Source organism: Clarias gariepinus, chromosome 5, assembly GCF_024256425.1.
Source record: "Clarias gariepinus isolate MV-2021 ecotype Netherlands chromosome 5, CGAR_prim_01v2, whole genome shotgun sequence".
In the NCBI taxonomy this organism is placed as follows: domain Eukaryota; kingdom Metazoa; phylum Chordata; class Actinopteri; order Siluriformes; family Clariidae; genus Clarias; species Clarias gariepinus.
In genome coordinates this window covers 24,439,425-24,466,212 of record NC_071104.1, presented here as the reverse complement: position 1 = coordinate 24,466,212, position 26,788 = coordinate 24,439,425, and the positions used below count along the sequence as shown (strand labels likewise).

Genomic DNA, 26,788 nt, shown 5'->3' with positions numbered 1-26,788 from the left:
ATCATGCAGCAGGATAATGACATGAAACACACCCAGCAAGTTTACCTCTGAATGGCTCATAAAAAAAAATAATAATAAAAAAAAGGTTTGGAGTGGCCTAGCTAAAATTCATACTTAAATTTGTTTGAGATGCTGTGGCATTACCTTAAATAGGTTAAATCCTCCAAACCAAATGTAGCTGGATTAAAACAATTCTGCATGGAAGAATGGGCCAAAATTCCTCAGAGTCTTTCTTATTGCAAACGCTTAAATGCAGTTGTTGCCGCCAAGGGTGGCTCAACCAGTTATTATATTTAGGGGGCCATTACTTTTTCACATAGAGCCAAACAAGTTTGGACAGCTTTTTTCCTCCTAATAAATAAAATAATCAATTAAAAACTGCATTTTGTATTTACTCTGGTTATCTTTGTGCAAAATTAAAACTGGTTTGAAGATCTGAATCATTAAAGTGTGACAAATATACAAAAAAACAGGAAAGGGACAAATACTTTTTCACTGCATTGTATATCTATGAATGAATAAATGAATATCTAAGTATAAAGCAACCACAAAACCAACATAATAATTTAGTTTTGTGGCTATTCATTCAAGAAACAAACCAGGTATAAGCAGGAGATGCCACTCCTTAGTAACTTCTTGACTCCATAACTAAACACAACACCTCGCTGGTTGGATCTATACACAATGTAGAAACGCTGCATATGATCACTGTTGCATTATAATTGCAATAAACGAGAACTGAACCCCCCTGCGCTTCAGCTCTCCCGCCGCGCGCTCGAGGAGGGTGGGAATTTTACAAGTTGTCCTGGAATGCGATCGTGCACGCGCCCACGCGCCCGCGTCCCACCATGTTGCACGCGCGCCGCACACGAGCACAAGCGGCGGCAGAGCTGCGACAGGTCTGGAGTTTTCAAGGAGGGAAAAAGGCAGGAGCGAGGAGGAAGGAGTAACGATGGCGGGGAAGGAATGACAAGTTTGAAAGTGTGTGTTACACCGGGAAGGGAAAAGTCGAACGAGACTGTATAGCAAGGCACGTTAACTGAAGGTAAGTATGTGTGAGTGAGTGTGTGCGCGCGCGAGGCCCGTGGAATATTTTTTTGGGATCTCCGGCTTGGCTTTTCCTGCGACTCGACTTCAGAAAAACTTGTGGCGCTTCGCCGCCGCTGAGGAAGAGCTTCCCACTGAGACTTTGTGTTTAAGAAACGCTATTGTTCGCAGAGTTTAACTTCTCAGCCGTATGTGTAAGTTAGAGCCAGGCTTTTTGTGTAAACATAAATGAGAAACACGTTAGCAAACACAGAAACATGTAAACAATGACACAAGTAGTCGGTGTTATTATTATTATTATTATTATTATTATGCGCTAAGGTTAAATATGAACGTGAAGCAAACTTGGTTGTTGTTGATAATGTCGCTAGCCTAGCTAGACGGTGTTAACAATGGACTACAAAAGTGACTTAGAGCCAGGAGTTAGCACACGAGTTATGTGACACTGTTCCTCCATCTACAGGGAATTTTGCCTTTTTTTTCTTTTTTTCTTTTTGCAGATGTCCGCCGCCCGCTCGATGAAACAATGCTCCGGAGAAACTCAGCACCTTATGGCTTCATGCAAGTAGAAATAAAACACATGAGCTACAGATACTAATCTAAACCGAATTTGGATCCGCGTTTCACTGCATTAGATCACAAGGGAGTGTGTGTGTGTGTGTGTGTGTAAAATGATCAAAACTGAGAGCAAAGGCGAGAGGACTCTTAGGAGCGCGTCTCCTCACAGAAACGCGTACAAGGCGGACTTCCACGCCATCAAGTGTTCCTTTGACGGAACCAAGTCCGACATCCCGTCCAAGTCCTGCGCTAACGGCGCCTCCGGTGAGGCTCGCGAGGACCCAGCCAGGGGACGCAACTTTGGCAACCGGGTCAACAAGATCAAGAATATTTTCCTACAGCTGGACAGCCAGCAACTGCAGGAGAACCAGGATGGAAAAGCCGCAGCGAAGGCAGATGCACCTCAAATCTCCTCACCCCCGAAGTTCCCAGTTAGTGCCACGCACAAGACCAGCCCGACCAGCCCGGATCCTCAAAATGAACGAACCCCAAAAGGAGAGGACCCCGAGATCGACAAAGCGGCCTTGGCCGAGAAGTTTTCTGTGACTAGGAAACTGTTCGAGAGGGGTATAAAGGACCAGCCTACAGTAGAGAGACAGACCCCGGGCAGGGCCTCTGGACGCCTTTCACAGGGTAATGTGTGTGAAGAAAGGAGAGCAACCCCGAAACCTGTAGGAGCTTCTGAAAATAGCAGCAACAACAACATTAGTAAAGCAGATTGCAGCCCTGCTTCACCAGAAAACAAGGATACTGAGGACGTAAAGCAGGGCAATCGATTATTAAATGCAGGACCTATATCGAGAAGACTGGAAAATTTCATGGCAGATAGCGATAATGGAGAATTAGCAAGATCATCAGCTAAAACACCAGAGAAAGTGTGTAGCCCTACAGAAAGTTCAGGACCTACATCTCCTGTACGAGACGACGCTCACAAACCGACTTCACCTTTGAGTGACCACTTCCAGAAACCATTCTCCCCCACTCATTCCAAACCAGTTCGCTCACTGACATCACCAACCAGTTGCTCTTCATCCTCTCTACCATCTTCTAAACCCACTTCCCCTACCACAAAAGACAGTAATGAGATCTGCATCCCCACTTCGAGACATCCATCCTCCTCCGTTGAGGGTTTTAATAATTCTCGCACAGTCACAGAGGAAATCAAACCCACCCCTGTTTCTCCTAGAGAGCAAAAGTCTTCAAGTTCTAGCAGCAGTTTTTACAACAAGGTCGAGGGTCCGGAGGTGGCTAAGTGTGAATCTGTTATGTCGCGGAGGTCGTCTGGAGAGGCTTTACCTCGGTCCCCGCCAAATGTAGATCCTACTGGGGCAGGAGTGGTCCGTGCAGAGCTAGTTAGAGTCCAGAACGAATCTTCAGAAAGCGAGGAGAATGAGGAGGACTGTGTATTTGAAGAGCTGACGCTTAAAAGGGAGCTGAGCCCCGACCCACTGAGAGGAGGTTTGCATAGAGGAGCTTCAATTCCATCATCTCAAGATGACCTTCAAAAGGTCACGGAGGTCAAGCAGCAGGAAAAGGTAGTTTCTCAGTCAGAGGAGTGTCAGCTAGAGGATCAGGAAACCGAGTTGGCAAAGGAGACTGATGAACAGTGTGATGAAGAGGAGGAGGACGATGAAGAGAGTGAACAGGATGAATCTGGAAAAACCTCACCAGTGTTTTATAGTTTTGAAAATGCAGCATTTGTGGATGATAAGGAGACAGGTCCTTCTGAGAAGGAAGAAGAAGAAGAAGAGGAGGAGGAGGAGGAGGAGGAGGAGGAAGAGAATGATGATCAGAACTATGACTATGAGTATGATGAAATTACTGGTCTCTCAGAGGATGAAGACTGTTCACCCAGGAGGGCGATACGCTTCTCTAACGCACCAATACGGGTAAGCAAGAACGTTTTTAGTTTAAAATTAACAAACAAAAACTGGAAATGCTTATTTGATTTGTATGGTAATATAATATTAAAGAGCACAACTTGCCATAAAATATGGTATTTTTTTTTAATAACAGTTGTTGTTGTTGAATCAAATGATTGGCCAAAGTTTCATATTAAACATTAAAAAGTTTTGTAAAATGTTGAATCTTTTGAAAATGAAAATTTCTTAATTTCTCCTCTATTTTTGCTGGCAGTTGTTTGAAAACCTGCAATGTAATACTCATCGTGAAGTGTAGAACTTTGTATAGTCAAATCTTTTTCATGTTGCCTACCATTACATTTAGTGGAAAGGTTTGTCTGTCCGTTATGGATGGTTGAGAGAATGCTTGTGTGCATTCGGTGTATTATGATAAAGTGTCCAGAGGAATCACAAATTATTCTTTATCTATTTAATTATTCTCCAACCTTTCCCAAAGGGATCTTAAACATAAAGTGCACTGTTATAAACCAGTTTCTTCAGAATGAAGTACATGGAGGATTCACTCCACCACACCTCCTGTTGATATAAAGCCCAGCATTGTACTTCTCCTTTCCTGATGGAATTTTCCTGTCTGTTTCTCTGTTACAACTGAACAACTCTCTTCTTGCTCACATTCCATGTTGGTGCAAGGTTTTTTTTTTTTTTTTTTTTTTTTACACTTCGGCTGTTAATGATCAACTCTGGTTTCCATTTGTTCCTGATGGCTGAAAGAATTAGTAAAGGCAGCAATGGGTATATGATGCCAAACTACAAGCAGGTACCTGCATCTGAAGCAGGCATTCCACACTACAAGCAGGCGTGGCTAACATGTTTGTGTGTCTCTTTGTGTTGTGTGTATGGTAGGACTTAGCAGATGTGCCTCACATACTATCTTTCATTCTCATCTGTGCTGGGACGGAAATATGAAAAACACCATTATCTGGGTGTGCTGCTGTAAACAGGTTGTGTTTAGGAATGGGCAGTGTGTCAAAAAATATCATATGAGACCTTTTTAATCTAGTTATGAGTTAAGTGATTTAGCTTGGCTCAATATTTCAGTGCCTTAATAGTCAGATGGTGTCAAAGTACTGCAAAGTCATGTCTTATAATTTGAGGCCATTTATTGCAATATTGATATTATATTGAAGCTTTAATAAAATTCTCATCTTGGTCTGAAGGTTAATTAGTTTTCTAAAAGAGCATCTGTAATAGAACAAGTGTACTTGCACTTACTGTATAATGTTCTAATGTGTTAGCGTTTCCATAATGACCGCTCACACCCAGGGAGGTTTTCACATGAGCTAAAGTTAAATTGTAATAAAACTCCCTGTAAGACAATGTTTACTGAGCATTTATGGATACAGTCTCCATTGTCAGAACATTGTAAAGGAGAGGCTTTAGGATGGTGGAGTTTGTGCTTTATACATACCATATACTTCATTTCCTACAGCAACTATTGAGTTTTATAAAGGAGCGGATCCATTCTGATTAAAACCTTTCTGTTGATATTACAGTGGGGTTCTCTATAGTTCTGATGTACATGTACAAACTGTACTTTAGAGGCAGCTGGATAGAAAATCTGCACCCTTTTTCAAGCAAAGTTAGTTAATACTTTAGTGTTCTTCTCACAGGCATGATGTCCTGAGGTCAGCTTAAACTCATCGGAGCTGAAGTGTTTACGACATCACAGTGTGGTAATAGGATGGGATTTAAGGACTGCTCCACTTTACTCCCCCGTAAAGCACATCATCATAGTCGTCTTCTTACACGGCTGATGAAATGCTGATCTTCTGCATTTAATTTGTTCTGTCCGGTATTGTGAAACAGGCAGAGGTCTTGTCCCAACATGAGAGCTGTTTTTTGTGCATCATGCCACATGACTGCTTTTCAATATTCTAATTTGGTGGACTGTAAACAGTTTCATCATAAGTTATATAATCTGGACAGATTTTGTAGGATTTGACATCCATACAGGATAACAAGCATGATGCTAGTATACGTTCTAATACAGTACATGCTCGCTGCATATTAAACATATAAGTAGTCTGGGATATTGTTTGGTTGTTCTTTTTTTAGATATTTATTTACTGTGTCTTGAGGTTGAAGGTCCAGATAATGTCTTTAAAACCTTAGCAGTTCTGGTGTTAGCCGACAGAGGAATTTCACAGAAGGTCATAATGGTCATATTCCGGTTTCTTTCACACTAGGCAAAATTGTTTTGTGCTGTTCCCACATCCCATTGCCTTCTCCCCTGCTGGCCAGCCTTCACAATAGTTCTAAACAGCTGTCCACTTCCACCTTCAGGGTTCGAGTTGTACCCAAGTATACTGCATTGTACTGCTCAATATGTACAGTATGCTGATCTGTGTTCTTGACCGTGCACAATATAGAGTGTTTAAATTACTCAAATGTATTCAGCTTTGCATACAACGTACTGGGACTGTAGTGTAAAAGCAGCCAAAGAGGACTCTTGGAGGGGGAAAAAAAAACTACGAACAGAAGCAGAAAAGTAAAAATGCAAGTCTTTTATAAAGTGCCCAAGGCTTTAAAAAGTTTTTTGAAAGACAAAGACAGACAACTTGAAGTTGTACTCATTTGAAAATACAGCACACACATATTTATAGAAAGGCTGTAACCATTTAAATACAGCTAAAAAATCCCTAATGTTGAATCAGGATATTTATAAATGGTACTAACAGAATCCCAATATAATTAAAATTGTCACCTAGGTATCGTGATGTACTCGATCGGGTGATTACTGGTGATTTCTGTGCCTATTAATTAGTAAAGGCGCTGTCGGGTATCTTCACATATGCATTTACACCTTGTGTAATACACAATCAACTACAAAACAATCATCCTGATATACACCCCCCACCTTCTGTTTAGTGCTCCAGATGTTCAGTATGTAAAGAAGACCAAATTTACTGTCAGGTCAGGCCTTTAAAGGAGGCCTTTTTCACCAATCTAAGACTGTGTTGATGTGTGGAGAGCAGAACTTTAATGAGAGACTTGGACTTATTAGAGTTGTTGATAAGGTTTACATGGATAGTGGTCATTTAAAGGGATTGTATATATATGGAAAGGCAAATATTTATTATTACTGAATGAAACTGACGTTTCTGTATTTTTCCTCAACCCACCGTGTGTGTTCGAGATGGATCTATTGAGAATCCTTGCTTCCTGGTCCTAGAATGACCCATAACTTGCGCTTGATGCATGTTGAAAGTCTGATGATACAGAGCTAGAATGTAAAAACCATAATGAGTGACTTCAGTCTGAGCTGATGTGGTAGTTGGTGCGGTTAACACTATGCGTTCTGTTGATGTAATGTAAGTGAGATTTAACACACTCATTTAAATTCTTAGTCTGGCAGACTGGGGAAAGAAGTACAGCATCTAGATAACCTGTGCAGCAAAAAGGGTAGACTGGCAGGCGATATTCAGGGGCCGTGTTAGGAATGTGTCTTTGTTTATCTGACTGGAGCTATGAGCTTGTGGTTGTGATGCGCCGCTCCCAGTTAAAAAGATATGGAATGGAACAAGGTAGTGAGTGAGTGTGTTGTTTTTATTTTTTTTATTTTAGGAAAAATAGTATCATAGGAATAGTAAAACAGCATCCCCACCCCCATTTGTTCCTCTGTGCAACAATTTATTATTATTGTTTCTATTCTTTTTTTTTTTTTGCATCACAGAACAATCAACTAATCAGAATTGAGAATTCAAAAACACTGCGGAAGAAGCTATTGTAAGCATCTGATACTGACTTATTGTAGCCAGACCTGCTCAGAGAAGTGTGATTCAAGATCTGTGTTTGTCATTTGTCAGTTAACATGCACCAATCACATTTTTGTGTCGCCTCCCTGCGAATAGCGAGAAGCGACACATAGGGATTGCTATCTGTTGGCTCACGTCAGCACGTCATTCGCAGCGTCATCCGGCGTCACACTTTGTTTGTATGAACAACTTCTCTAAAGTAATTCATGGGAATGATGACATAATTTTTTACCTGTACATTTTTTAAGAGAATTTGTACGCTGAGCAGGACACTTTGACATTTGTACTATACGAGCATTGTTTCAGTAATTAAGCAAACTATATACAGCGCAACCCATTAGAAGCACAGTGGCAATGTCCTTTAAGATTTCTGTTGTGTGTCCATCCTGTGTGCGTACCTGTCTAGCTTTTCAGTCCTTAGTTAGCATGTACACTCCTATGTCAGTTTATTCTGTCCCACTGTTTTGCTCTGTTTAATAATTCTTCATTTATTTGACTTTGATCTATGACTGAGATAAACTGAGTGCTCTTTTATGCACACACACAGCCTGCTTAATTTTAGAATTTATTAATTAGTGAGATAGTAAAGTGTAAAGTAAAGAGAAAGTAAAGTGTTTTTGTGTCAGCAGGGTTTTATATTTTGGTGTGGAAGGGACAGAATTTGTTAAGCCTTTGCCATAAGAGGGACCCTCATTTCCTTATATTAAATAAATGATGTAGATTAAATAAAAGAAATGGGGAATTTTTTTTTACTGTGACAGGCTGCAAAGTGCCTAAAGACACAGTTTAAAATTTGTTTGTTTACACAACAACGCGGTGGCGTTAGTGGTTTGCAGCTCCACGGTAGAGGGTTTAATTTCTGTCGTGTGTGTGTGTGTGGAGTTCACATGTTCTTCTCATTCTTGGTGGGTTTCCTTTAGGTTCTCTAGTTTCTTTATATAGTACAAAGACCTGCAGATTAGGTTAATTGGTGTTCCCAAGTTCGCCACAGCGAATCATCTGCCTCCATTTAGTCTATCCTCTGCATTCTCTCCTCTCACCCCAACTAACTTCCTCTCTCATTACGTCCATAAATATTCTCTTTCGTCTTCCTCTTGACCTCCTGCCTGGCAGTTCCAACCTTAGCATCCTTTTACCAATATATTCACAATCTCTCCTCTGAACATGATATCATATCCATCATATCCATCCTTGTCACCCCCAAAGAGAACCTTAACATCAGCTCTGCTACCTTTAGCTCTGCCTCTACTTGTGTGGCTTAACAAACAAACCAATTCCCCAGAAAAAAATAGTCTTGTACAGGGACTGGATTGAAAATGAGGGAAAAAACTTTGCTAGAAAAGTCCTTCAGGAAGTCTGGAGAACTGTTGCTCAAAACTGAAAAAAAAAAAAAAAAATACAAGAAAGTCTGGCTCATTAGAAGCAAAATATGAAGAACTGAGGGGTCGTTCAAGACTTTTGCAGTATTGTATATTTTACAGTATATTGTACTGTAAGAGTTTTTAGGAAAACAAATTGGTAACAAGGAGAACTGAACTTTAAGTAGCAGGGCCGTCAATGCTGCTGGTGTCAAGTTTTCTTTTTTAACTCTTCAAGTTGTATACATATCATTAGTTATTCATTATTAATATAATTAAATAATAAATTATCAATAACTGTCAATGGAACGTCCCACCCACGATTTTAACATGGATATGACTGAATGAATGAGGGAAGTAATGGGCGTGTGCGTCACCTTACCATGCAGCTAACTCGGCTGAGTGATTTATAAATAGCAAACTGTAGAGTCAGTGTTTTAGCTTCACCAAATGAATCTTTTTGAATGTTGATTAATCCAAAGCCCAATACCTAATGTACTGTATAGCTCATTTAAAGGTAAGAAGTTTTGCTTTGCTCATTTCTGACAGTGTTTTTTTTTTTTTTTTTTTTTTAAAGGAATAAAGGCATGTGCCTTTTAATGTAATTTTTTTATGTTGTGAAGAAATTATGTCTAGTTTGCCACTTTTTACTAATTGCATCCACTGTATTAAACTTTGTCGTCTTTACCAAAGTCGTGACTTCAAAACCGTTACACCTCTTGTGTGAGTATGTCCTGTATCATGTTGTCCATTATTGTAGAGCTCACAGCGTCAGAACTACACCTGATCTATACTTGGACAGTATGCCTGTTTTATCCACTAATGGAAATTTGATGGGCCCACCCTAAAATCACGTAAAAGCATCCGTACGTGTGCGCGAGCACACGGGTGCCATCACAGTAGGTGCCCACAGCTAAGAATACAAACTACTGAATATGTCCGTAGGCGTAGAGGACGAGCAACAGAACTTTGGACCAGCTGTTTAGAAATGAGGTGGCTGTGTTAGTGCTTTAGTGGCACTGCACGACACAATCACACGCGTGTGATCATAGAGCAGACAGGCGTAGTGGTAGTGAGCGTTTGTGTTTGCTTGTGTGCGTGTGTGTTTTGGGTCTACACTGTACCTATAAATACGGACTCGGCTGCGCTTTTGGGAGTCTGTTATTTTTTATTTTTTTCCCTTCATGGATTTGTAAGATTTTTTCAGCTAATTATTTCTCTATCTCTTTCTCCACCCTCTGAGAGAGAGAGATAGAGAGAGAGGAAACAGAAGTGAGGCACTTGTTTAGATTGTTCCACTTCCACTGTGGTTTGCTTATGCTGTCTTTTCCATTTTCCCATTTCCCTATCTCTGCTCCATCCTGTGGAATGTGGCCTCTCTCTCTCTCTCTCTCTCTCTCTCTCTCTCCTTCTGTGTCTCTCTGTCTGTCTGAGTGTGTCTCTCTCTCTCTCCCTCTCTCTTGATCAATCAAATTTATATTGATTGATCAAAATTTATATTAAATGTTCTCTCTCTTGCTCATCCCCCGCCCGTGTCTGTGTCTTCCAGTCTCTGTGTGGTTAATCACATTGTTACCAAAGCAAATAATGCAGGTTGATTACACTAAACAATACATTTATAAACACACATCTGCATTTATACATTATACATAAGCTAAATAAAACATAAAAGCAAACAACTACAATAAAACAGTAATTACCTGAGCATCAGTTATTTAATTTAATGATATTTAATTACAGATAGGTATATTGAGGGTGTGTGCAGGACACTGGGTGTCTCGCTGTTCTTCGGGCTCTCTGTTCTGTAAAGGTATTATTATTATTATTATTATTATTATTATATATATATTTTTTTTCAAACATTGGATAAAGAAGTTGCAGGAAACAGGTGGAGGAAAATTTGGAAAGATGGAGGTATGCTCTGGTAAGCAGAGGAATGAAGGTTAGCCGCAGCAAGATGGAATACGTGTGTGAATGAGAGGTACTCAAGAGGGATGGTGAGGCTACAGGGAGCAGAGGTAAAGAAGGTGCAGGATTTTAAGTACTTCGTGTCAACTGTCCAGAGCAACGGAGTGTGTGAAAAGGAGGTAAAGAGGCGGGTACAGGCAGGTTGGAATGGGTGGAGAAAAGTGTCAGGTGTGTTGTGCGATAGAAGAGTATCAGCGAGAGTGAAAGGAAAGGTGTACAGGACAGTGGTGAGACCAGCGATGCTCTATGGCTTAGAGACAGTGGCACTGAAGAAAAGACTGGAGGCAGAGTTGGAGGTAGCAGAGCTGAAGATGTTGAGGTTCTGTTTGGGAGTGACAAGGATGGATAGGATCGAGAATAGGTTAATCAGAGGGACAACCCATGTTAGATGTTTTGGAGATGGTCAGAGAGGCCAAATTGAGGTGGTTTGGACATGTTCAGAGGAGAGATGGTGAATATATCGGTAGAAGGATGCTGAGAAGAGGATGCAAAGAATAGGGTTAGATTGAGGCAGATGATTCGCTGTGGCAACCCCTGAAAGGGAACAGCCGAAAAACAAAGAAGGATAAAGAAGTGCAGCTCTTACACTCGGTTCTCCCGTGCACCAGTTCTCCCGTGTCAGCCCTTCTTTACAACCACACTGTGCTTACTCAGTCTGTACTCGGTCAGGACCTGTCTCTGCCTTATGTCTCTGATGTTGAAGACTAAAGACTGCCAGTTCTTAGTCTCTGTTTAGGACAGTGTAATCCGGACTGGTTTTAGGTCGGACTGTCTTTGTGCTCCAGATACATTTTCTTTATCTGTCTAGACTTCAGTAAGAAGTGCTGGTTTAAGACTGTCGTGTGTAAAGGGTTAGTGTGTTCTCTCTCTCCTTCTCTACACCCATGCGAACACCTGGACTAGTGGCCCCAAAGGCACTAGTATGAATACTAATTGATCTTTTCTTGTTCTCCTCTTGCTGTTTGACTCTCGCCTCTGTTTTGAATGCTTTCTCTCTTACACAGAGCAGTATCTTATAGCAGGTTTACCAGTTATGCTCTTGTCTTTGTATTCTTTCTTTGCAGTCTCTCTTGCATTTGCTTTCTTACACAATTTCAGGTGTGTTCCTTCAGTATTAACAAGGATTTACCCACATAGAGGTGTGTACAGTGGATAGGGTTGGTTTCAGGGGTGGGGTGGGCACTTCTGGCTTGTTCACAACAAGTTGTCTTAACTGTCAGAGGAAATGAAAACTTCCAAAATGAGCCTGAGAGAGTTTGTCTGCTTAGTGGCATGACCATGACTTTATAGTATTTTTTTGGACGCAGGTGCCGGTGGCATGCAACTAAGCAGAAGTCATGACTCAAGGAAGCACAAATTAACTAAGCACACTTATTTAATAAATAAATAAATAATTCTATGGAACTGTTCCTTTATTTAAGTCAATTTAACATTTAATATCAAATACTTAATGCATTAATTGCCCTCTTCCACCTACACAAGCTCTTAGATGCCCACGATCGATTAATGTCGTTCTGATTGACAGAGACAGACTTATCCCACCGCTCCTGCCCAGATAGCACAGCCGGTTGACATTGTAAAGATTTAACGTTACGATCTTCTGACAAAAGCTAGCATTCTTCAGATTCTTCTGTACAGGACAGTCAAAACCTGGATATTAGGAAAGTATGTAGCGCCTTTCCTTTTACAGCTGTACACGTCTGCTTTATACGTGCAGGATTATCAGTATAGCCTGTAGCTAGATTACACTTGGTGTAATAAGACTTGACACAATCTCCTGACAGCAAACATAAATTTAAACACAGAAGCCTAATCTTATGTCTCCTCGAGATTTAGTGCCAGCAGGAAGTACGTCACGCTCTGTAACGTGACCAGGCTGGTGTTTCAAAAGATGCCACGATAGGCTCTACACACTTTACAGAGACTGTCTCTCACATTATTGTAGCCTCAGAACATGAAATAGAAAAGTATGTCAGACTCAGCAGTGCTATAAGCAAGATAAGGGTGAAGTTCTTAGGAAGCACTTAGGAAAACAAGCAAACATTATATGTGACCAGCCTTCTATAAATTTATTGTATTATCTAATCTTTTAAGTTGAACAGACATAGTGTTTAATTCCAGATGCCACAGTATGTTACTAACGTGTGTGTGTGTAACTAACTCCCTGACTGTGTGTTTGAGTTGGTGATGTGGCTGTGTGCACTGTAAACAAACACGTGTAGAGAGCTCCAGGGCTTGGATCATTCAATTACATGTGCATACTTATTTAACACCCTTTTGGTAAAGCTTTGTTAAAATGTTTGCATAAGCCAAACCGAACCGGAAATTGAAAGTCTGCTTTTTTTTTGGAATTCTCATCTGTATATTAATAAACGGCATTACTTTTAATTGCTGTAGCTTGAGACATTCCTGATCAGTCAATTATCCAATTTCCCAAAATTGGGAGGAATTCTTTAACCCAACTGAAAACATTGTGATTAGATATTCCAACTTGACCGTACGCATGGATCAGACAAAGGATTTAATCAGAACATGTGCAGAGTCATTATGAAGCATCTAATCTGCTGGAAATATAACAGAAGTAGTATTTCTTTCCAGCTTTTCCATTGAATCCTGCCATTTGTGTAATTATTGGTTACAAGAATTCAGACTCGTCCATCATTGGTTAGAGCTTTACTGTGTGTACAATTGGAAGCCAATAAGTGCCTATTCCTCGGCCAGACACACAGTGGATGACCGTAAAGACAAGGGCAGCTCAGTGCTTAAGGTGTTCCGACTACTTATTGAAAGTTTTTAGGTGCAAACCACCAAGTTTCCACTGTTGGACCCTTGAGCAAGGACCTTAACCCTCAACTCCTCATATATATAATGCAATAAAAATTTCACCCTGGATAAGTGATTCTTTCAAAATGCTAAAAATGTGTAAAGTATGATGGGGGATAGTTGTTTCTTACAGAGTTTATAGTTTAGTAATGAAAGCAAAATTTCCTCATGCAAAAAAAAGTTACTCATGCACAGAAAGAAAGCAGATTTATTCAAACAAGAAAAATAAACAGATCGATAAGTGTTTACACAGCTAATATGAACCTATTGATTGGGTTTTCGATGATTTTTATAGCACTCCTCTTATTCCCATTGAAAATTTATTCTGATCAGGTCCGACGATTCTGACTGAGGTGTTTTCATGATGCATTTTTATTCTGATTCAGCCATTATTCTAATTATTAGTAGAAAGTAAGGTCCATGTAATTGTACCTATTAAAATGTCCCAGGCTTACTGTAATAAATCTAAGTACAAACTAAACTTTGGTAAACAACTTTCTCCTCTGTCTTTGAAGTGTTACACAGCATTAAAAGATAACTTCAGCATCATGGCACACAGAAACAACTTAAAAGCCAGCTTTCTTCCTGGGATAAAAAAAAATTATATAATTTTCTGAATATCCATTTCCTCCTGTGGGTGGAACGTTTTATATCAGTGTGTGCGTGCTGCCTCTGCTCAGAGTTACCGTTTGCACACTCTTGTATTAAGACTTATAATTTAATGATAAATCTTATTTGACCTAAAATGGAGCCGTTTTGGATTTCTGTCTTTAATTTTCTACATTTAACATAAAACAAAAAAACAGTCACATGAAACAGTGGCATTAACATTGTGATATTAACATTGTTTGTTGGTAAAATAAGCAATTTTTAAAAATAAAATAAATAAGCATTTTTTTTTTTAAATAAATAAGCAATTATTGTTATTTGTATTAACAGTTTCAAACTGCAAATTATGATCTGATTATCTCTTAAGCCCTATTCGGACTGGACTAACACCTCTTATTAACCTGCTTAAAGTTTTGACTTGGCGTTGCCCAAGAGCTCATGTCGACTTGGGAGCTTTCGCATAGAAGAATTTCTACTGAACCATAGCTCTGTTGTGCAATTCCACATGTTAATGCTATGCGGGCTGGTTTACAAAGTGGTACGCGCTAGATTCATCCATTTGCATTGTTTTTCTTTACTATTCCTTCAGCAAAGAGAAGCAGTGTTTGGATGCATGAGATCAGGCAGGAATACCTGCAAGTGGACATGATCATATGTAAAGTGCTGAGAGTGCTTATCCTCCACACCTAAATCACAATTAAAGGTGCACAAATTGATTTTGTTTATAACTATGACTGTAGTAATTCTCCTGCTATTAAATTTTGTGGCATGCCAGAATATGTTAACATTTATTGTGAAAAACGCTCATGAATTTACATTTAGGCATTTGGCAACCTGACTTTAACTACTTCACAAAACTTTAGCATAAGGGATGTAAAGTTTAGGTTTTCTTTACTGGAAAGTCCAATCAGAATGTACAACTGTATGTGACTCTGTGTGCGCACCTGCGCCTGTCTGTGCGTGTGTCTATGAACGGTTAAGACGGAGATCAAGACAGAGAAAGAGAGACCATGACTGAGACATAAATGTCATGAGTAAACACAAACTGTGTAGCTGTGATCAAGAGAGCATGATCATAAGATTGAGACTGGTCAGAGTAGAGTGAAGGAATGGGGTTGAGGCACAGAGATTGTGCAAGACAGAAAACCAGACACAGGAAGAGGGCGATTGAGACGGAAAGTGTGATTAACACAGAGAGAGACTGTAATTATTACAGAGACTGATTGAGACACTGGGAGTGTAAGAGAAAGACACAGGGAGAGAGAGACCGTGTGAAAGAGAGAGGGAAAAACCGTGAGACTGATCAGGAGACGCACACATTGGAATGAGAGATCATGATGGAAAGAGACAGAGAGAGGTATGCACAGAGAGAGAGAGAAAGCAAATGGAGCAAGTAGTATAGTATAGCTCTTACTTTTTTTCTTTTTTTTTTTGCTCAGGTTTCAGCTGCTTGTTTTTGTGGCACTTTTAATGCTGGGTCTATTTCGTGTGTGTGTGGCAGATTTGTTTTGCATGGGAGTGTGTGTAACAGTTTTTGTAGTAATAGATGAACGGTAATGAGTAATGTTGACTTACAGGGAGTGGAACCGTTGGAGGGGGGATTTTGTTGGAATTGTACAGTGGCTGTAGATCTAAACCAGATGGAGCTGTGGGCTTTTCAGCCACATCATAAATTTGCATGGACGGTTAGGATTCAAGAATCAAGCGACCAATTAAAGAGTCACGGTGGAGGTTTTCTCCACTGTATTCTATACTGGCCTTGTAAAGCTCTGTGTTACCTGAGTCACCACCACACCATGGTCACGTCACTAAAGGTTTGTGCTTCTGTGGTCCTTAGAAGTTCTGTGTTCAGCATCATTTTGCTGAGCCACTGTATTTCAACTGTCATTGGTTGTGAAATTCAATTAAAATTTTAAATCCTTTCCACAGTACTACACAGTACATCCTCCATCGTCTATACCACTTATCCTGTCTTGGATCACGGGGAGCCTAAAGCCTACCTGAAGGGGAACGAGGGAGGGCATCGTACTCTGGATGGGGTGCCAATCCATTGCAGAGCACGAGCGCTCACACACACCCAAGCCTACTGTACAAACAGACATAAGTTCACAAAGCATGTCTTGGGGCAAAGATTAAGGCTCTGGGTTACTGATCAGTAGGTTGGGGGTTCAAGCCCCAGCACAGCCAAAGCTTTCACTCTTGAGCTCCTGAACAAGATTCTTAATCCCATCTGCTCTAGGCGTGCTGTGACCCTGAGCTCCCCTGACTGGAATATGCTGTTTCACTGTGCTATAAGGTATATGTAACAAATGATTGAATCTTGGTCTGAAAATATTTAGACTGTGGAAGGAAATCAGAGGAAAGCCACCAAGTACATGCAAAACCTCATGCGCAGGTTGCGGAGATGAGATAAAATCCCCCAATCGTAGAGTTTTGCAAGTTGACCGTGCTAAACTTTAAGCCACGTATACTGCACATTTTGCGTACTTGTACTAAAGTGTACTGGTTCTTCCCAATGTCTAGTAGTACTGTACATTCCTATCTGTCCAGGCCATATGGTCCAAGCAAATCAGAGAGCATTTTTAAGGGTCAAGAGATGAAGAAATCACAAGTCTGGGTCCCCAGGACAGGCAGATTTTGTGTCTAGGCTGTTAGTTTGTTTGCCTTTTTTTGTTAGAGGTTGCCTGGGGGGCAAGTAGGTATAACCAGTTTTATTTGGGTCGTATGATTAATCCCACTCTGGGGTTCCAGAATCCCGCTGCATGCTGCAATACACACACACACACACACACACACACACACAGAGCCCAGGCACAATGCGGATCTTACTGGTATGTTTTTTTTTTTTTTATTTACTTGCATGATGATGTTTTTAGAATTAGAAATATGCTCTGTGCAAGTGTAGCATGAAGCTGCTGTTAAATGGATTCACCTTGCAGTAACACATGATAAGTCGAACTCATTTATTTTAGATGCAAAGACTGAGATAACTTTACATCTCATACCTGAAACTCTGCACAATGACTTGCTGACTTTGTATCTACGTTGTGCTTATCATCTTATTCTGTCAGTGATGTCCTCTTCCTAGAATTTACTTAGTTGTTTTCCTTAGTCCCTTTTAATGCTCCTCACTAGCTAATTACCTCTCCATGTTATTAAATCATGCTATGGGCCAAAATTATGTAGACACCTGACCACCCACCTGTGGTTGTTGCTACAAAGATTGAAGTGCACGGCTATGTAGAATTTCTTTGTCAGTAGCATTTCAGTTTCCCTTAGTGGACACCAAACCTTGTTCCAGTGCTTCTGTGCACAAAGCGCACATGTTATGCAAGCAGTTTTTACAGAAGTGTAGAATCCGAAAAGTCTATTAAGACTTGCTCAGAGAATGCATGGGTAAATTGCCAAATCTAGAAAAGTTCTTTAACGCATTTATCTTATCAAATTATGAATAGATGATGTAGTACAAATTTTATATTAAATCCTTAATACTTACTTGATGAAGCTATAAAGAGGTGCTAATATTTTAAAAATCTAATATTCTCTAATAATAATCCTAAAATCTAATTAATTTTCTTACCACAGGATAATTTAATACTTATAAATATGACTGGCTGTTACATGAATGATGCACTCATTCTAATATGTTATTGTTTCTATAGTAACAGCTCATGTACAGGGACTTTTATGCTCTATATAATTTAAGATTACTAATAAATCGATAGACAATCAGCTACCAATCGGGAAGGAGGTATCTTGTGAACATTCCAGAGCATGTGGAATCCTCTGGATCATTGCATTGCTGTTATGTAATGATACGCTATGCATAATGCATAATTTATTCTTGATAGGCAAAATGAATAGTAGCAAGTTGAGATTTTTATTACAGTGGAACCTTGGATTACGCGCATAATTAATTCAGGAAGCGGGCTTGTATTCCAAAACACTCGTAAACCAAATTTTTTTTCCATAAGAAATAATGGAAAATTAAATTATTCATTCCACAGTCCCAAAAAATAAATACATAAAAATAATTAATTACAAAATATAAAGTAAAAATAAAACAAATAAACCTGCACTATACCTTTAAAAAAAGGAAAAAAATAAATCCCGACATATAAGTGTTTGCTTATTCGCGCAGGCTGTGTGTGTGTGTGAAGCTAAAGAGGAAAATCATACTTTCAGCCCTTCACGTCTCCCGCTTCCCATCTTACACAGTAAACTTCACACATACACAGACATTAACGGAAAAACTGTTTTGTCCAAAAAATTAGCAAGGAACATCACTTATGACATTTGTGTGAGCGCATACTAATGGAATCACAGCTGTGAAGTAAAACAAACAAAACAAATGAACCTGCATTTTACCTTTGAAAAGAATCGCGACAGAGCAGTGTTTCTGTGAAGAGCAGAGTGTGTGTGTTTGTGTGTGTGAAACAAAGAGGGGGTAATTCTTACACACACACACAGGAAGAAAATGGATTTTTAACCTCTAATGAGACTTTCTTTTGCTTTGCACGCTTGCACACACGTGTGTTATAAGAAACAGTACACGTGTGCTGTACACGCGTGCTTACAAACACAAAATATAAGATGTTATACACACACACCTGGTTACAGTGTTATAGTAAACAGTACATGCGTGTACGTATGTTGATTATAACAGTAAGAGACTAGCATTAAGACCCAGCAGGGGAGACGATTACTCACAATTCCGCAGCACAATGAGAGAAAAACTGTTGGCTCAGTTGTCATCACGCATCAAAGCAAGAAACGCATGCGTGATACATGATACTCGGTACTTGTAAACCAAGACTTGCTGGTTTTTGAAGACAATTTATTAAAAATCTTTGCTCGTCTTGCGGAACACTTACAAACCCAGTTACTCGCAATCCAAGGTTTCACTGTATTTCTTTTAATTTTCCGAAATGGTCAGGCACTTCAGCTTATCATTGCACATAAAACACGCACAGTGCAAAGGTGTGCAACATCCTCACTCACTCACACACAGGGAAAGAAGGAAGCCAGGGTCTAGGGATGTGCAGAATCAAAGGAGTTTTTTCCCTCAAAGGTAACTAGAGATAACCTGCCTCTCTCTCTCTCTCTCTCTCTCTGATTTTTCTTTCACGCACTCAGTCTTGTATAAAGGGATGCATTTCTTTCTGTGAACACACAGTCTTAGCGATTAGGTTACCAAAAAGAAAAGGACATTGTTCCAATTTACTGAAGTATTCAATGGCAACAGGAAAGTCAGAGAAGAGGAAGAAAAAAAAAGAAATGAAAGAAAGCGTAAGTGTAGAGGGAAAGAGTGAGTCCAAGCCTAACCACTATGCTACTGAGAGTTCAGCCAAGGCCTGGGAATCATCAGGCGCTCATTCACAGCTCTTTATACGTTCTACAGTTTAGGCTGCTATAACTGTACCAGGCTCTGTTTTCATTAGGTAAAAAACCAACCAATCGCAAAACCTCTCAAAACAGCTGATGACCTCTCTGTCTGTCGACTTTTGTGTGAATGGCAAGGTTGATTTGAGAGATAAGCCAAGGATTACAGTGGGGTTATTGGTGCATCTTACTTAAGCCGTGGTATATAATGGGAAATTGAATCAGAAACCTTGGCACATTTTTATTCTCTATTTTACTGTAAAACCTCAAAAGAAAAAAAAATTTGCACTGAATGATGTGTAAAATGCCAAGTTAGGAGCCATTTATGCTCATAGGAGCATTTTAAAAGAAGGAATTTTACCCTTTTTTTTTTGCTTGGGTAATTTTTTTTTTTTTTATTTAAAGAAAAAATAGTTTTTTGATTTCTGGTTGTCTTAAAGACATTTCCCATTACCCTTTTTCCCCCCGAACTTTTCTAGTTTGAGGCTGGAGCCAGACTGAGTAAACCAGTATTAAAAGCCTTAAACCCAACTGCTTTCCTCTTGCTGTTCCTGGTCTCTCTCCTTCTTTCTCGTTCTGAACCAGTGCATCATTCTTCCTTTTACATGGTTCAACGTTTAGTATTGTAGATGCCAGCTGATCTAGGACCAGTTCCACCACTCAAATCATAGCTTTCAGTTTAGTGGAACGATGTTAGGCCTCATCTTTAACAAGCAAATTATTCAGCATGGCCTGGTTTTGGACAAAAATGCTCTTGGATCAGCAGCCAAGTGGGTTGGACAAAGACAGAGCAGTGTGTGAGCTGCTTTCTTTCTTAAACATGGCTGCCTTTGTCAGTGTGGGCTTTGATTGTACACTATGGGAGGATTAGTAGGCAGGTGAAGGGTGCTCTTGCAGACTGGTCTAGAGTCAGATTCTCTAAATGCTTAAGTCATTGCGAGCATAAAAACCACATGGGTAGATGGGCGTCAGATCAGCAGGTAAGCTCTGAAAAATAAAGGGTGTGTATGAGGAGGGTTGTTCAAGCCTCGACATGCCCCAGGCACTCTCCCTCAGACTCAGAATGAAAATTTTTACGGCATTACATCATTCCTGAGAAACGTTCCAAATGCCACAAGTGCTCCTAATTCAATATCTTTAGTATTTGAATTTCATTCTCTTTCTTTCTCTTTCGCACACACACTGTACACTCATACGCACTTTTTCTTGCCCTTGTATTCTTTGAAATGCATCGTTGCTTTTATTTTCCTATTCCTATAAATAAAACCATTCCTAGATGGTTTTATTTTCCTAAGCAGAGATTATCTTACAACTTGAAAATCTTTTTGGAGAGACTGTGTGTAAATGAGCGGTAGGGTTCTGGGCTTTGGTTTGGTTTATAGACCTTGGTTCATAATGCCTTCATAAAGTTTAAAGGAAACCTCCACCTTTGAACAGAATACATTGTGGCTTATATCAGTTTATAGTTTTTTATTAAAGTATTTTTCCGATGTTTTTAGTGATTCTGATGGACTTGTATTGTTTGGACAGGATAGTGGTTGTGTGCTTTTCTGGCCTCACAAGGGGACACTACTGGTTTGAATGCAAAGCAGTTATTTGTGCCCAATTTAAGACAAGACGGTCCACTAGTCGGCGATGACCAGCAAGATGATGGTATAGTAGCATAAAAGTTTAAGCTTTGTGGCTTAATCTACGGCAGTGGTGGCTCAATAGCTAATACCCTGGGCAGGAAGTTGTAGGGTCAGACCAGACATTCTTTTTTTTTTTTTTTTTTCATAAATATATACGGTATGTCACGAATACATGCTTCTTTTTTTGTCTATTTGAGCAAAGTACAGTATATAGATTAGAGAATAGGAGAGCATTACTAAAAGACTAAAGTGCTGCTGCAGCACTCTCTTTAGGTAGAGATTAAGCAAATTTGTTGTGGCATGACTGTCATTTGTGGTTTAATGATATATGGGTCAAATCTAAAGCAGCCATAATAGAGATTTAAAAGTGAATCCAAACCGTTCCTGTGGCCCTCTAGTGGCTGGCTGAAGTTCAAATGTCCAACCTTCCCATTTCTCACTTTAGTGAATGTCAGGTGTATTTCATTTAAATGCTGGTCTGTCCCACTTACAAAACCTTGCTGTCTACCTTAGTATTTTTCCTTATTATAAAGACATTTTATAGGGGTTGTTTGATAATTACTGTAAGGGCACAGTAAGTGAGATGATTGACACGTGAGTGAACGAAGTGATGGCATAAACTCAGACAGCTAACACTAGATGAATGTAATATTAATCTACAGTTTCCTGTAAGAACATTTTAAACTTTAGAATATTAGTATTGGTAGCTAAGATCAGTAGCTAGCTGCTGCTTTATAAACAAACTGCACTGACACCATCACTTTTAAAAAAAAACGGTTGAATTGTGAATATTGACTCCCTGTTTAGCAGGATTTCTCAGTTAGTACCTTACATTAGCTACTAATACTTACCATACAGTAGTGGAAAGTGCGTGCTTGCTAGCAGATGGTAGCCCAGACATCATTAAGTCCATGCTCTGAAATATTTTCCCAATATACAGTACCTGCCAGAATTTTAATAATGCTGTACTTTGAGTCACTTTGAGTAAACTAATGTAGCTTCTTAAGCTGCATGCTCCCTCACTCTGACTCTGGCATTGGATTTGATTTTGCATATAAGCACACTTGATGCACTGTTTGATCTATAAGACCAGTGGGCAGAACTCACTGCTGTGTGATTGTATTCCATTACGTCCAGTCAGATATTGTGTTAAAGTGAAATGACATAAAGTAGACCTAGAAGCATGTTTAGTAGACATTGGGGGAGGAATATATATATATTTTTAAAGTGTGCGTGCATGTGTGTACGCGTGCTTGTGTGTAAGAACTTAATTTCATCAGTTCAAAGAATCTGATTAAGTTTTCTGGCAAAGTCTAATCTGGCCTTTTACTTCTTGTACTAGTGTTTTGCGGCTGTATAAAGCCTCTTTTGTTTTTTGACTTAGACAATTCTACCTCCTCGGGAGTGTAACTGACTTTATGATGAGGTAACAGGGTTTTTCTACCACGAACAGATTTCTGCTGTTAGTTCTCTTTTGTGATTTTCCTGTCTTTTTGCTGTTCCCAAGATTGCCAGTTAATTACTTCCTTTTAAGAATGTTCTAAATTGTAATATTGGTTATTCCCACTTATTTTGCTCTCTCTCTCTCAGATGGATTTATATCATGGGCTCCCTTTTATTTACATAGCCACTTCATGTTGAAAGTTTGATTAAACAGCTACCAAATGCCAATGTAACACTCAACCACTTTCAGGACGTTTATCTGCTTGATTAGGTATAGAGTAATAAGGGAACGGACCACATCCAGCCATGCACCTGGTTGTCAGCCTTGATTTTTCCATTATTTATGAGCCACCACAATGGGGGGATTGCCACACTTTTCTAAAACCACTTCAATTAAAGCTGAAAATCTGACTTTAGCCACATCTTTCAGTGCATCAGTGTTTCAAATTCAATGATATAAACAGGCCAAATGCAAAAAAAAAAAAAAAACTCCCTAGTTCTGTTCCAAGATTTATTGACCTGATTGTACATAAACCATCTAAATTGTTTTTGGCAGTGACGGAATTAGAAAAATATTTAATGATGGAGAGAGAGCAGATCTCCCATGTTTACACCTTTACTCAGTAGCACAGATCAGCTTTTACTATGTCCATGCTTCAGTAACTAACTTATAGGAGATAAGTGATATAAGACTTTTGCCTCGACGTGATGTGGATAACTATAGAAGACAAGTGATTATTTAATTAAGTGAAATTGAGTTGAATTGAAAGTCTTTAGTTTAATGATTACAGTTTTAGCTTTAAGTTTTTGGGGGCTTTTTTTTTTTTTACACACATTATGTGGCAATCATTGTTAATATTAAAAGGTCACCTAAGTTCATGTTTATAAGGTAAACTTTAATGAGTGCTTATGATATTAAAAGTGAGTCAATGTGTTTTTACTCCTAAGATAACAGAGAGAATTGTTTTTGTGACGGGTCAGTATTCTGTAAATGGATCCTCATGTTACTGTGTGTCTGATATAGGTCTTTACCACGTACTCAAATGAAGATTATGACCGACGCAACGATGAGGTGGATCCCGTGGCAGCCTCTGCTGAGTATGAACTGGAGAAGCGTGTGGAGAAGATGGATGTATTTCCAGTGGAGATGGAGAAAGGTAGTTTACTTCCACAGCTTGACCTATTTTTCTTTCAGCAATATTTTTATTGATTTTAAACAGGGATATAACAGGGTAAACATAAAATGCTTCAATATACTGTAAATTTTATAACCCCCTTATAAACCCTATAGCACCCACCCCACCCCTACCTGACTCCAAGTCAGCTTTACAGTAGGGATGCACCAAATGTTCGGCAACCGAATAAGTAAAAAGGCTGAATACATTTTGCCGAACAATGACGTTTTTAATGACGCAATTAAATAGTAACCCGCGTAGAGTGAGAGGCGCGCGCTTTATGCAGCAAACATGTCAGCAGTGTGGAAGCACTTTAAAGTGTCAGAGAAAGAGGCAAAAATGGCCGTTTGCAGACACTGTGCTGCTGAATTGTCCAGAGGGGGTGCATCTGCAAAAACGTACAGCACTTCAAGTTTAATTTATCACTTAAAATCAAGACACCCCGAACATCATGCAGAGTATGAGAAAGACACGTTTATTTATAGGAGAAATTTATTTATGTTAAGTTATATTGTGCTTTGTTTGTATAATATCTGCTGGAATGTTAAAAAAAATGTTCAGTGTAAAATAAATATTTTTAAATTGTATTTTTGTTAATTGATTTATTTCTCTGAAAAGCAACACAAAATAGTAAAAAGCAAATTTAAATTTTACTATTTAATAAATAATTAATATAAATGGAAAAAAAATGCGAAACACTGCGTTCGGTCTTCGGTCAAGCATTTCATTATTATTTGGCTTGGGCCAAGAATTTAATTTCGTTGCATACATAAGAAACTACTTTACATACATAAGAAAGGCTAGACGCCAGGCATTTAAAAAAAAAAAAAAAAAGGAGAAAAACGTGAAAAAAAAGGAGCTGGAAGTTTTTTGGTTCTGCATGCAAAAAAAAAAGCGAAAAAACAAACAAACAGACAAACAATTAAATAAGAAGGGAATCAAAGTATAATACAGCTCGACCTATTGAATGATATAAATGCTCTTCGGTATTTTAGTTAAGGAAAAAAAACTGATATATTTCTCCCCTCTCTTTGTTGCAGGTGATAATGGGCTAGGTATCAGCATCATAGGAATGGGGGTGGGAGCTGATCAGGGGCTGGAAAAACTTGGCATCTTTGTGAAGACCATCACAGAAGGAGGAGCGGCTGAGAGAGATGGAAGGTAAGACAAGTGTAATGGAATGTGGGAGGATTAGGGTTGCTTTATTTGACCTTTTATATCTTAATGCGATGAAGGTAATCCTGTCATCAGTTGTTAACATAACACATTTTACATATGTGGATCAAAGATTTGATTTTTAACTTTTTTTTTATTATTCTTTTTGAGCTTAAACAGATTCAGATTGAACTTGTGCTGTTTTTATTTCAGGTTGTAGTGGATAATAACACAGGTGTCTGAGTCAGTGTCAGGGTTCAAAAGAGAAGTGTGAGGAACCTGATTTGTCATCGATTGATGGTGTAGGTTTCTAGAGGAAAAAGAGCACAATTACTGTGTACAATTATGCAATATAATCAGGCAAAACGAGAGCGATATTAATTGTAGATTTTGTTGTGCATCTTGTTTTTGAAAAGTAATCAATTATCACCCAAAACTATTTTCCTACAACAGCATGCCTCAAAAAAAATTTTCTCTCTTATACTACAGTAGGTAGTATTTTCTTAAATTTTCTTTAATCCATTTATAAAAAAATTGTCATAAATTTTATGTTAGGGAATATGTTTGTTTCTAGAAATCTCCTATAATTTTTCAGTCAAAAAATAAATAAATAAATTGATGAGACATTTAGTTTTATTTTTACCCTGACAGAGTGACTGACATCAAGCAAAAGCATTTTGTACCACCTTAGAGGGATTTATTTTGTTATATTATTTATTTTGGTTATGACTGGTTAAATCTGAATTACTGCATCCCTTTGTTTTTACAAAATTATATTTTAAATCCAAATATTTAGTTGTTTAAACATAGCAGATAATTACCCTTTAAAACTACATGAGGTCTAAGCTTTAAAGCTTAACAAATCATCCAAGCACCAACTTGTGTAATTAGAAATGGCCATTCAGGAAGACATTTACCATCTGATTTTTAGTGTTGGAAGCTTGTGTATGAATTCTTACACAAACATTGCACTCTGCATTGGTGTACATTTTATCCATGTTGTACAATGGATATGTTTAGTAATGGTGGTTTTTATTCAGGATCCAGGTGAACGATCAGATCGTAGAAGTCGACAGCATCAGTCTGGTGGGAGTGACACAACTTTTTGCTGCTACAGTCCTCAAGAACACAAAGGGAACAGTTCGGTGAGTACTAACCTCACCCTCTGTGCGACTTGTACAAGTGTGAGCTTGACCCACACATGCAGGGAAAATGACGTGTAACACAGTAGCTGCCTCGGAGGCAGACAGGTGGGGCTAGCAGAGACGCTTTACATACTGATTACCTTATATAATTATAGTTTACCTTAATGGAATTGCTGGGCTGTTCAGTCACCCCCGCACTGCCTCAGTAATCCGTTGAGCTGAGCTTGGTATGATAATGGTTGACCACAGGCAAATGAAGGATGCGCGCACATACAGTCTAGCCATCTATAATGAACAAGGCAGCTTTGTTTACACCATTACAACATGCTAATCTGTACTCACTATCCAGCATTATAGACCCACAACCTTATGCAGAGACATGTGACGTTACATGGGGGGTCACTATACACCTTATAGTGATGAGTAGGTTACACCTACCTACTTCCTTTCTGCTAACTTATCAGTCATGCCATGTGCAGCTTCCTGATAGGTCGAGAGAAACCAGGGACCCAGAGCGAAGTGGCGCGGCTGATCAGTGAGACGCTGGAGCAGGAGAGACACCAGCAGCAGCAGAGACTGGAGGATCCATATGAACAGTCCACAGAGGAGGTGTGCTAATTAAATAGGCTTGAAGTTTAGAATTAACAGATCGAGTTTAGGTTCATTGTTTCACCAAACTTTGAGTCATACAGGCAAATCGGACTCAAAAATGTAACATCTGTTCTTCCTCCTGCTAAAAGTAGTAAGTTTTTTTTCTTAATGATTGGTGTTAGTAAGGTTACTGTTGCTATTGGCTTTATACGTTTTAAAATTATTT

General features: G+C 39.1%; 1 protein-coding gene across 3 annotated transcripts in view; it reads left to right on the top strand.

Moving 5' to 3' along the window:
• Nucleotides 1–850: 850 nt before the first annotated feature.
• ppp1r9ala (protein phosphatase 1 regulatory subunit 9A-like A) overlaps nt 851–26,788 on the top strand; it is a 40,288-nt gene continuing 14,350 nt past the window's right edge. For all 3 annotated transcript variants that reach the window (XM_053495840.1, XM_053495838.1, XM_053495841.1), the window contains exons 1-6: nt 851–1,045; nt 1,548–3,494; nt 23,521–23,653; nt 24,712–24,832; nt 25,867–25,971; nt 26,451–26,580. In XM_053495840.1, the coding sequence (XP_053351815.1) occupies nt 1,719–3,494; nt 23,521–23,653; nt 24,712–24,832; nt 25,867–25,971; nt 26,451–26,580 (2,265 nt within the window). In that variant the 5' untranslated portion in view covers nt 851–1,045; nt 1,548–1,718. The remainder of the gene's footprint in view (nt 1,046–1,547; nt 3,495–23,520; nt 23,654–24,711; nt 24,833–25,866; nt 25,972–26,450; nt 26,581–26,788) is intronic.